This window comes from Rissa tridactyla, chromosome 2 (genome assembly GCF_028500815.1).
Source record: "Rissa tridactyla isolate bRisTri1 chromosome 2, bRisTri1.patW.cur.20221130, whole genome shotgun sequence".
NCBI lineage: Eukaryota > Metazoa > Chordata > Aves > Charadriiformes > Laridae > Rissa > Rissa tridactyla.
The window spans coordinates 6,115,156-6,127,529 of NC_071467.1; the positions used below are offsets into that span (position 1 = coordinate 6,115,156).

At 42.7% G+C, this 12,374-nt stretch overlaps 1 protein-coding gene across 2 annotated transcripts in view; it reads left to right on the top strand.

The window, feature by feature from the left end:
- COL22A1 (collagen type XXII alpha 1 chain) overlaps window positions 1-12,374 on the top strand; it is a 252,829-nt gene that overhangs the window by 19,014 nt on the left and 221,441 nt on the right. For both annotated transcript variants that reach the window (XM_054193253.1, XM_054193252.1), the window contains exon 2: window positions 10,644-10,802. In XM_054193253.1, coding sequence (XP_054049228.1) covers window positions 10,712-10,802 — 91 coding nt within the window. In that variant the 5' untranslated portion in view covers window positions 10,644-10,711. The remainder of the gene's footprint in view (window positions 1-10,643; window positions 10,803-12,374) is intronic.

Consider the following 12,374-nt stretch of genomic DNA (forward strand, 5'->3'; position numbering starts at 1 on the left):
GGAAAGGGAATTAAGTAAGTTTTTAAGTTTCAGGTCCTCTTGAGACAGCTTGGTATCGCACTTCTTCCTACAGTTAATTATGAAAAATTGAGATATGAAAAAATTAAAATGTTAGGAAGACCTGAGTTTGGTGTTGTTCCATATTTCATCCATGTGATTTATTCCTTATGCTCCTTTATTTCCCTTTCGGCTTTCTCTTTCCTGGAACAGAGTGAGACCACTGCTGTTTTTGAGACTTGTGGGAAGAATTGAAAGGAAAGAAGCAGAGTGGAGGGAATGGGATGGGGAGAGAGTTGAGATAGTTCAAAATCCTTCCAGCCAATGTCAAGATTATTGACCTGACACTGTCCCACCTCTTGCCTTAAGCACAGACAGGTAAACCCAGCAGCTGTGCAGAGGTAGCAGGTAGACACATGTCTTATCACCTACTAAGTTACAGGCCTCCCGCATCTGTCAGTTGCCTGGTGTGAGGGCTGTGTATGGGCTGTAAAGCACAACTTTTGGGTTCTTGTCCTTTCTATGCGAGCGACAGTGGTGATGTGAGCCCTTCCTGGTAGAAAATAGGTGTAGTTTGCATGCTTCCTCTGGCTACAGTTTTTTCCCCGTTTAATTTACAGCTTTCAGACCATTATTTGCTGTATTTCTTTGAAGTGTCTTCTTCATCAGCCTCCTGTTTTCTGTTTTAGTCACAGCCCTGGCAGCAGGGATGCCAAGAAAAGTGACGAGGCAGAACTTTGCTGCAGGTCTCTCACTGCCAGGATCATGGCAAGATCACAGAAGGATTCACAGGCAGTGATTTCCTGTGTGTTCCTTTCAGAAAGAGGAGTAAAGTGTGTTTTATCTCAGTCTTAGACTTAGGATCTCTGTGACTGAATAAACTCTCCTTTTGCTTGACTTCCGTGTATTCCCCTTACTTTCTAGTCCTAAGTTGGTGGTGGCCACGGTGCTGGGCAGAGGTGGCTGAGACATCAAGGATATGCTATACCACTTGTCTTCACTCAAAGCTGGTGCTGCATTAAGGCTGTGTTTTTTCTTTCTCTTCTTTCTCTTCTTTCTTTTCATTCTCTTCTTTCTCTTCTTTCTTTCTCTTATTTTAAAGGAGTTTATGTTGATGGTGAAGACATCCACAATGCAGACCTCTATGGTCCTTCTAGCCTCAGCTCTTTTTATGGGAGAGAGAAACATTTGAGGTTAGAGACAAAAAAAGACTTAAGCCACTCACTTCCAAGATTTTCAGTCTCAAATCCTCCATACAACCTCCCTACTCTGCAGACACCTGAAGGTGTCTAACCTTAGGGTTCTGCTGTTGGGTTTTTCTGGGATTGCCTCTGCCTTAAACAATTTAGGCTATGCAATTATAAGAAATAAAAGCAGCAATCCTACGAAGGTTCCAATCCTACTTTGTGTTTCGGGTCAGTTCCACAAACGCTTCGCTGCCATGCTGCAATGTCAACTAACCGTGAAGTGCTTTCTACCCTGGGGCCCTGCTGCAAAAAGGAGGCAAAGAATGGCCTTTTTCTAGAATACCTGGTGGGAAAAGGTTACTTGCAAGCTGCCTATATCTGTTCAGCTGTCCTTTTTCTTTCGTCTGTTTTAAAAGAGAAGTGGCAATTCTTATTCACAGTAGGCAAGGGCATGGAAATACTCAGCTTGGGTGGATCTCAGGCAGTGGATACTGCACAGGGGACAATGCCTCCTGCAAGTGCTCGGTAAAGAGGGAAAGCTTCAGAAAGAAGCAAGGCTGAGGATGTAACACTGCTATTTGCACCTCCCAAGTAACAATAGGTATCTCTTGTTTTCATGGCCTTTCTTCACAGATCTTTCACTTTTGTTGGTGTGTTGGTGTCCGCAGTAGAGTTCTGTGTTTCATTATAAAGGCCAAGACCATGGAAATTAGACCATGGAAAGGCTTTGCAATACTAAATCCCTTAATCAAATGTTTCTGAACAAACTTCCATGACATTAGATGGGCATCAACTTGTTGGAACATGTGGAGGAGAAATTCACCCACATAGTGCAAGTAGGAGGCATTGGTGTTCCTGAATATGGGAATTTTTCTGTCATCCGGACAGTTCAGCAGAAGTGTTGGGGAAGTGGTGAGTGAGTGCGTGGTAGGTTTCAAATTAGCATAGCCCTGTTAATAACCCTGGGAGTGACAGACAATGGGTATGAGCTCATTTCTGGAGCTTGTAGGGATTCTGGTAATCCTTATCCAGGCCTTTATCATAAGGCATGGGGCAAGGAATCCAAAGCAATTCTTCCTTGCATTGGCCCCAGTAGGAGTTCTGGGAAATGCATTCACCAGGCCCCTCTTTGTTAGAAAGTATGTACGTTGCCTATTTTCCAAACAGATTTAGGCTGTTACCCCATCCCGATTCCTCGCTCCAGCTCTGCTAGTTGACTATATAAAGCCATGACATATGGGTCTTTTTACTGACATAATCCTCTGCTGTACTGAAAAAGAAAATATTAGGTTTCATTCCAAGAGCTGGAAGAACTTCCACGAGGATATAAAAAGCAGGAAATGGGCCCTGTAAGAGTAGAGCGCTCTCTTATTGAATAGCCTCGAGGGCCTCAATGTTAAAGGGTTCTTCCTAATAGTTAATGCGGGCTGGAAAAGCTCTGCCTCTGCTTGAGAGGAAATGGGATTTGTGGGACTTTCCCAACACAGGTTATAGGGCTTAGGCCAAAGGAGTGGTGTGCTGTGACCCTGTAATAAATCAACTTGCTCCGCACATACAGCAGTAAGGACAGCCTGAGCATGTAGTACTGTGGATAAATCTCAAGATTTTCCACTCCACAGCAAACTATTTCTACAGTTTGAACTGCTTGCTTTCTCTGGGGACATAATTTTGATCTTTGCCTTGCTTACCTCACTCCTCGTTAGTCTGGAGCCAGCAGTGGCTGTTAATTTAAATGTATGAATTGGGATGCTCTTCCCACAAAGGCCAGTGAATAATGTTATCTATTACCCTAAATAGCCAGTATGCCTTGTATTACATGCAGGTGGTGGACTTTCCAGTTCTAGGACATGTGTATGCTGCAAACCCTGCTTCAGTGACAACACAAGAGACATTTCAGAGTTCTGTTAAGTTTAAACAAAGTAGACAAGAGAGTATGGACAAAGTTTTCTAACTAAGATGGGGTGCGATAGAGTTATTATTGGGACGGGTGAGTTCTGCAGCTGCTGTTGAGTCACGTAATTTCGAGTGTGTTCCCCCCTAGCAAATCCAGCACCATTCATAAATTATTATGTATCTAGTAATTTCACTGTATTAATATCTGCAGGATTCAAATACATTTACGCCCCAATGGATGAGCAACTGCAGAGGCATAATATGTACAAACGTGCTGTGTAAATGTCTTGCAATCTACGTGACTCAAATTATATATTTGGGGATATTTTGCGGGGAGGAGAGGGTACCCCCCAAATAAGATTATGAGTCTCCTGTTCTGTTCCTAATGCCCTGGTTCCGGCTAGTGCTTTCCAAAGGAAAGTAAGTAAAACTTAAAGGGGAAAAAATGATTCAAACAAAATGCAGCACCGTGAGGTTACTTTACCATAAGGAAAAATGCATCTAGAAGTATTGAACCGATGCTTCAATTTCAAGTTCAAGATATTCTTGGTTTTGCCAGCTAGTAATTAAACCTGGGGAAAGCAGCTATCAGTGCGAGCACTACAGGTGCTGGCGCATGGTTCTTGAGCAAACCCTGCTTTCTAGACATTGTTTTCCCAAATCAGATAGGCAGAGCTTCCCCTTATCAGGTGTTCTAATCCCTTGGGCCCCACATACTCTCTGAGACGCTTCCTGTGAGTCTTGATAATTACTTCAGTCAGGTTAACTGAGATGCTTGCGGAATAGTGTTTTATACAGAGCCAGCGTTTGATATGTGGAATTTCTTTTGAAATTCAAACTCCTTATTTGCTGACGTGAGACAGGGTTACGACTTGGCTGCTCAATAAACACATGTGTTCATATGGTGCATTACGGATTCTCCTTACAGACTGGTTGATGATGCCAAAGCCAAAGAACTGCTGGGTGTAACGTTCTCAAACATCCCTTGAGAATGTGCTTTTCCCACGCTAGCAAGGGATGTAGCTTGTTTCTAGCTCCTGGTAAGTTAAGTCTGGAGACCGAGAGACAGTTACACTCTGAGGCATGCCCTTAGGACATTTATGCTTTAGCCATTTGGCCACATCAAAAAGGACTGGAGCATCACTTTGTAGCATCTCTTCTCATGGGCACAGCAGCTGGGGCACTGCAGAACAGAGCGCACCACGTCTTGTCCCATCAGGGAGCTGGGATGTTGATACAGCACACAACTGGTCCCACCATGTGAGTGCAGCCCATTTATAGGAGAGGTAACAAGATTAATTTGAGAATGGTGGTGTGGATTTGGTAACCACAGACTGTAGGATTTGGGAGATCCTGTCACAGACACTTTTTATCACAGTTTAGTTTTGTGTTTTCTTAGCCAATCAGTAGAAAGATTTCTAAGCTTGACACGCAAGAGTACAGTTTAAATACGGAGTTACTTCCTCTGGACAAATCATTGGAAAGTTATACTTGGAGGTATTGCATCAAGGTTTGAGCCTGCAGACACCGTGTGGCTGCAGCAGGCAAAAATACACTGCAAAGTCTTCGTCTAGCATTTAGGGTATTTTAGAATTACAGCAATTTGGCAGGCAACCAGTAAGATCTTGTTTTAAAGCATCTGTGGTAGATGCATTTACAAAGAGGTCAATTTGAGGGATGCATGATCCAAGCATAGGTTAAGGAGTCAGGAGTGGCTGAATTCTAATTCCGACCTTCTCTCGGGTTTCCTTGCATGTGCAACACCACAGAGGTTAAAAGAAGGTTTCTAAGGTTGCAAAGTGGAGCACACAGAAATTAGGAAATGCCCATGCTGAGTTGATCCAGTCCCCCTTGGAGTGTGCTTTATGGCCCTTTAAGACTCTTGCTTACGCTCCTCTGTATGATATTTTTTCCCATTCGATTCCTGTCTCGTTCAGTCTCTTGGACAGATACCTGTCACTTCGGAAACAGCTATTTATTTTTTTTTCCCCTCCTAATTTTTCAGTATGGACTTTCTTTCTCGCACAATCAAACTTTTTTCCAATTGCAGCAATATTAATCATTCATGGGCCCTGGTAGTTCCAGCACCAAGTACTTCAGGGCAGTAATAGAGTTCAGCTAAGGCCAACAAATTGATGGGTTTGAATGGTCTGCTGATCTTTCCCACCACCCTATTTCATGTCCTATAAAGCTGACAGATGGCTTTGGCCAACATTCATGCTAACCATTTCCCTGCGTCTGATCTTTTTTTTAGGGATTGGGGTAGCAGTTGCTCTTGAGATGTGATGTTGCAAAAGAAGAGACAAAACTTCTCAGGTCCTGCAGCCTTGCCAGCACCAAGGGGAGACATTGGAGGGCTGCTCGCTAGCAGGGTGCATGAATGTCCTCATGCAACATACTGTAGAGCTGCTGGCAGTCTCCTGCTTGATTTCCGCAGAATTTGGATCCCTTGTAGTTGAACAAAGTACCTCACAGCAACTCTGGTGTTAGCAGAGAATTTTCTCCTCTATTATTCACATGGGTTTTGAAATAATGCCCATTGAAATCAATGGCCATCTTTTCATTAACTGCAGTTGGCTTTGGATCAGGCCTGGGAAGATGCATGTCTTCCAGAAATGCCATCGGATCATTTCTTTAAAAAGCATCGAACAAAGATATACGACTGCATGGGCTAATCGGGGGGAAGAAAGCCCCATCTCTCTTTTATATGGTTGGCTTCCTGCTCATATCAGCAATCATTTAGATAATTAAATTGCTTAGTTCAGTAGTTGGAAGAAGCACGATCAACAAGATGACTCTACTAAGATGTCAGATATATTAGTGTTCTGGGGTTTTTTGGTTTTGTTTTTATTTTTCTGTGTGTGTGAAAAGCTGTATAATTGGACTCTGTCTTTTTCACCCCAGGCTAACCTCTTCTTCAGAGAAGCATACCAAAGACATTTAAAATCACATTATGAATGCCAGCATAGCTGGAACATTTATATAGCGTACGGTGATGTTCTGTGGCAGCAGACGAATGGATGAAATTAAGCACAATAATAGTATTAGCCCCCCTTGAATTTAACAGTAAGATGAACAGTTCAGTGCTATAATTTAGTAAAACGGAAGTAAAAGCTCAGATATGTTAATGAGAAGACTAAAGTCCATAACTAGACATGCTTTTTACATTCAGCTTTGAGTCACTGATCTTTGTACTATCCCTGTAGGGTCTTTGAACTTTTGCTCACATGAGGTAGAAGCAGTTTTATTAAACCATGGTCCTGAAATGCTCATCTTACTATTGACTCCCGTTTTGTTTTGTTTTGTTTTATTTCATTGATATTTGTGACTGAATCACTCCTCTGAAGGATGAAAGAGATGGCAGAAAGTGTTCTGTTTTTTTCCATCTCTAAGTCACATGGTTCTTGCTGTTGGTGACGTCTCTCAAACCAGGACAGAAGAGCAGTCTTTGGGGAGGGTGAGATAGGGAATATCCAGTGCTTGGGTTTAAATTTCTTGTCCTATAAATGCTGTAAAGTTTTCTTCTCTGTCACATTTTCTTTGTATCTGCTGCTTCTTTTCCCTTTATTTTTCAAGATGCCATCTCTAAACAAAGAGTTTTGCTTCTATGCTTTCATACAAGTTCTTCCTCCTTGTCCCCCGAATTACAATGATGTGGCAGCATTATCTGAGAAGCAAGGTTAGAACGAAGTCACTCTATGTCCCTTCAGGATCAGGCTGTGGCAGGACAAAGACAGAGACAAAAGGATAAAAACTGCCTTTGTCTTATTCTCAATGGAGAGGGGTTTCATTTTCTAAATAAACCGATGTCAGGACATTCTTTGACTTTGGTTCAATCAGGACTAAACCCCATGATAAAACACAGTCCAACTGTGTCGTTCTGTTCTGGATGTGTATGTGACTCTTTGGAAAGCAGAGCCCTAACTCTGTTCCCAGCCTCAAGGGATGACGCTCGAGAAGACAAAGCAGCATCCCTGAGAATGCAGGAGTGCAAGGGAAGCCCAACAGTGAGCAAAATATAAAAGTACGTTTGAGATGAGTAGACCCAGTTCTTCTTCAGCTCTTTTTTCTAATGCTGCTGTTTATGAGCGGACATTTCCCAAAGAGTGTTTACTCATTGTTCAAAAGTAGAGAGGCCTTACCATGGATGCTCACTGACCTAAAACTCTATACCAATCCCCCTGAAAAAAAACCCTACTGAAGCTGAAGGTTATGAAGAGCTTGTGTCTGTCTTCTGCATATTGTTTGTTCAGCTGTGAGGCAGTATGAATAGCTTAGTACTATGCCTGTATTTTAAGTGTAGAGAGCTCACTTTAACATTTAACAGCACGCTTTTTAGTCTGGATGCCATTCCCACATCATGTTTGCATGTAGCCAGAATTATTCACCTCTTTTTTTCCCATTAAACTATTAAAAACGGGGCCTCAGACATAGAGTCCGCAGTTTGGTAATAAACTCGCACGTGATAGGATTTGTCAGTTCTTTTTGCAATATCACTTCGTACATCTAAATGTGTCACAAGGGAATCCCAAACTGATGTTTGTGAGATAAAAAGAAAAAAAGGAGGTATTTTTAAAGGAAGTACATTGATTTAGGCCACTTTGAGGAAAATTATTCCCACATGATAGGCTGAACTAAAAATAACAGTAATAAAAAATTCCACATTGGCCATTTGGAAATAGGGTCAACTAATCAGAATTTCTTATTCTTGGATTACTCTGAAGCCTAAACTGTTCCGTTTCTGGCTCCTTTTTGACTCTGTCTCCTGGAAGCGGAAATAAACTTTGATCAGCTGCTGTGCTCTCAAACTGGGCTCAGTCTCACAGTGACAGACTGAGGTGGGAAAGAAATCAGTGTGGAAACCCCATCACTAAAAGTGCTTTATCTCCAACCTTTCTTCTAATACCCCTGAAGACTCCTGTGCCATGATATGAGTCCTGTTGATGTGAATGGGGTGATTTTCTCTCACTGATATATCCATACATAAAGCAGTGGCAAGTTAAGAGACTTGGTTCAATGTCTTTTGGCCTGAATGCAAAAATAATATTGAACCACAAATGTGTATTAAAGCCACCACAGGTTATGATTATAGATTTTAAGCAGATGTTCTGATTTGATTTGTTTTTTTTTTCCCCACTATTTTTAGCCTAAATGATTGTTTTGAGACACCTTTCAGCATTTATAACACAGCAATGAGCTTGTGAAGTGTTTTGGCAAAGAGTGGAGAGGAATGATGCCTTGGAGACGCAGCTCTTGAATCTGGTCATGTAGGTAGTCCTTCTGCTGGGGCACAAGTCTGGCGGAACAGGTTGCCCAGGGAAGCTGTAGATGCCCCATCCCTGGAGGTGTTCAAGGCCAGGCTGGATGGGGCTTGGAGCAGCCTGGTCTGGTGGGAGGTGTCCCTGCCCATGGCAGGGGCTTGGAACTGGGTGATCTTTAAGGTCCCTTCCAACCCAAACCATTCTGTGATTCTATGATTGCATGTACCAAGTGAGGCAGGTCCACCACGCTCCCTGTCTCGCCGCATCCACATTGAGCTAGCACTGGTGACTGACACCAGCTGGTGCTCTGCTCCTTTTATCCTGGCCTTGTGTGGGTGAGCAGCTGGCAAAGACTGTTTTTAATATGGTATTTATAAAACGTCACAGCCGTGCAAGCCCAGACACAGAGAAAGGACGTTTTGAGCTCTCAGCACTGGAAGTGCAGAACACCCCATGGCAGATCTGGTTTCCCATCTCTTGCTGCCGCCGCTGACCTGCTGTCCCATCACCGATGCCAGAAACCAATATTTCCTAAAAAATACACAGGAGGAAAAAAACCTTTGAGCTGAAGGCTCCCGTAGCTATTTTCAGTAATGCTTGTCCTGATCCCTTTGCAGGCGGCTGCCTGATCGGTATTTCAGTAATGTACTTATTTAAAAGGAAATTCTAACTACTGTAGGGCACGGGGATATTTTCGTGCCCTTTTTTACCCTGCAGCCTTTTCCAGCTCGCTCGAACCCGAGCACCTCACTGTCTCGCAGGGACATCGTCTGGCTGAGGTGTAAACTACAGCACCTGCTGTGCCCTTTGGAGTTAGGGATGGCACTTGAATAAACGTGCTTTTTTTCCTTTGTTTTTAGCTGGATGGGGTTTTTGGGTGGTTTTGTTTTGTTTTGTTTTGTTTCGTTTCTTTGTTTTTTAATTATTTCTTCCATTTCTGTTCCACTGCTGGCAGATAGTTCCAAATTTTATTTGCAGGTTTTATTAAATGTATTGCTTTTCTCCTTGTCTGTAAATAATGTGGACTTTTGAAAATGCAGGAGCTTGTATTTTGTCTTGGGAATAAGGGTTTACAGCCACATCTCAACAACTGCACAAGATTTTCCCCTTTTTTATTTCCTAAATCCCCATGATATACACTTTATTTTTGAGATACGTGGTAGAGAGAGGCCCAGCATTTGACTGATCAAGACTAGTTTTGAACAAATGCTGACACCACCATTCCTTTTTGTCTGTGATTCCCACAGAACCCTATTGCTTTGAAAAGAAATATCCTAGAATGCATAATCGACCCTGCAGCAATGATCTACAACACACAGTGTCCCCTCCATGCCTCTTTTACCCAGCCATCAACAGCGAGAAGCTGATGTGCATGTTAAAAGACAGAGGAAGGGGAAATTCCCCAAGAAAATGAAGAGAGAAATTTGCGCATTAAGGAGGAAAAGACGGATTCACGAGCTGGGAGAAATTTTTCCAAAATGATTCCATAAGCAGTAAAGATCTACAGAGTGAAAACTGTTTTCCCCAGTGTGTGCATACATAGTGTGTAGAACTGCGATGATTTTTATGGTCTAATAAAAAATAATAAAACCACAGCAATAAGCAGATAATAATTTTTTTTAATTGTTCTAGTGTTAGAAAACATAGCTAAACTTTTAACACTTTGCCTGGCTTGTTACCAGCTGACTTCAGTGGCTTGAGTCAAAGTAAACTCAAACCAATTGCTTTAAATTGGAGATCATCCACCTGAGCTTTTGCACTCCTCTAAACTAAATATTTGAAAGGTGTGTTTTGAAGCTGCTGAGTTTACTCCTATAGAGAAAAAGCGATAGCAACAAATACTTATATGAAAAAAGCCACGTATTCTTAGCGCTCGTCATTTCTGAGACTCCGGAACTGAAAACAGCGAGGGGTGAAGTGACAACCGGTTGTGTGTGATTTGCAGTGGTTTGTATCTCGGCTCTGCGTCGTGTATCTCCTAATGATGAATGCGTGGGAGGGCCAGGTCAGGAATGGTTTCCACTCCAGTGAGTTGATTGTGCTGTTGGCAGTGGGCTCAATTAAAGTATAATAATCTGGTAATCTCTCTCCTTTTTCCATTCAGGCTGCTGCACACTGAATAGAGCCAGTGAAAGGCTATAGCTTTTGAAAAGTAGGTGAACTCCTGCCTCTTTGTCTGAGCGGTTTGTGTCTAGCCAAACAAAATGACAGGCAGAAGAGACAACTCCCCACAACGTTGCTCCCATAATTTGCATCATTACTTCTGTTTGTGTTTCTATGAGATAACACTTGCTCTTTACTTTAGGCTACGAATTGGATTTCTAGCAAGCTTCATACCACGGCGAGAAGACAAGCTGATGTGAGAAAGGAGATATGTCTGTTCCGGGAAGATGCCGCGTGCCCCATCTCCTGGTTCTTCTCATGTTCGTGTTCGGTGGGAAGAGAATTGAGGCACAAAGAGCAGGTACGCGCCGTTCGGCTTACTGCCTCGTGCTAAGTAGCTGCTGGGGCTTTTACGTGGCTGAGAAGCTATTGTTGCTAGGAGAAATAATAATATAAAACCCAAGCAAGAAAAGATATAAATTAGACCTTAGGGATGGAGGTAGTTTAGGGATCAAGTTATGATTTACGTAGGGTCCCTGGTTTTGCTGCAGCCTTAGAAAGGTTAGCTCAGCCACCCAGAGCAAGGGGAGCAGCGTGCAGTTTACTTTGAATATGCTTCAGAGGGTAGATTTAGATTAGATATCAGGAAGAAATTCTTTACTGTGAGGTGGTGAGACACTGGAACAGGTTGCCCGGAGAAGCTGTGGCTGCCCCATCCCTGGAGGTGTCCAAGGCCAGGCTGGATGGGGCTTTGAGCAGCCTGGTCTGCTGGGAGGTGTCCCTGCCCATGGCAGGGGGTGGGAACTAGATGATCTTTAAGGTCCCTTCCAACCAAACCATTCTATGATTCTATGATTCATCTGCCCTGCACTGGCATGGAGATCACTTCTTCCATTGCCTTCAGTGGGTTTCAAGACTACATCTGGTGAATCTTCTACCTGGCTGAGACTTTCCTAGTGAGCTCAACAGGGCCAGGGCACTGTTCACACCCTCTCTTGGTTCATACTGTCTAGTTGCCAGCATGGTCCCTGGCACGGCTTTTGGCCCGTGATGATGAACACTCTCTCCCAAATGCCCCTGACAGTATTAGAATATGGTGCAGCTGAGAGACTGTTCCTCCAGGCAGTCTTGACAAGGACACGTTGTTTTCTGTGGGCAAGTAGGAAGAATTATCTGTCTTGTGAATGATGCCGTAGCTCAGGGACAGAAAACAGCTGTAGATCCACACAGTTTATTGGTATAAAAGCCCAAAGGTACTTTGAGACGGAGGCTTTCTGTCTCTTTTTCTAGGAAAGATGCTATTCTGTAGCCTTGGGTAATTTATAAGAAAGAAAATTATTTTTTAGACCTCTCAGTCTAAGGAATAGCTGCTTTACAGTTTTGTTATGTGATCTATATAAGGCTTGTTGGGTGAAGTTTAACAGGAATAAGTAACAAAACAAAGTGAATCTTTTTTTTCTGCCTGTGGATCAGTCACAGGAAGGATACAGTGGTTCATTCTGTGACTACTTTAAATAATTTTGGGCTTATGGATTGTTTGTGAGCTATTTTTAATGGCAATATTGCAAAACGGTTGACTCGGTGTCTGAGTGGATGAATACAACTCCTGGAATTATGCTTCCAGAGACCATTCCTGTAATTACAAAACTGAAAGTTCACTTTCTATGAATTATCTCCCATATTCCCTTAACGTGAACTCTTTCTGCCAGTAAACAATATTATTATAGCATTCTTGCAAAACAATCAATTTTGTCCAGCAGTGGACATTAAAAACGTGTAACAAATGCAGATGAATATTTACTAAAAGCTATTCTGCACCATTTCGTCTCACTGCCATCAGGTCTGCAAGCAAAAGTCACTGACTCTAAGAAAATGGTCCTGAAAGACCATCTTTTTCTTCCCTGCGTACTGCCTGAACAGGCATCACTTTTTA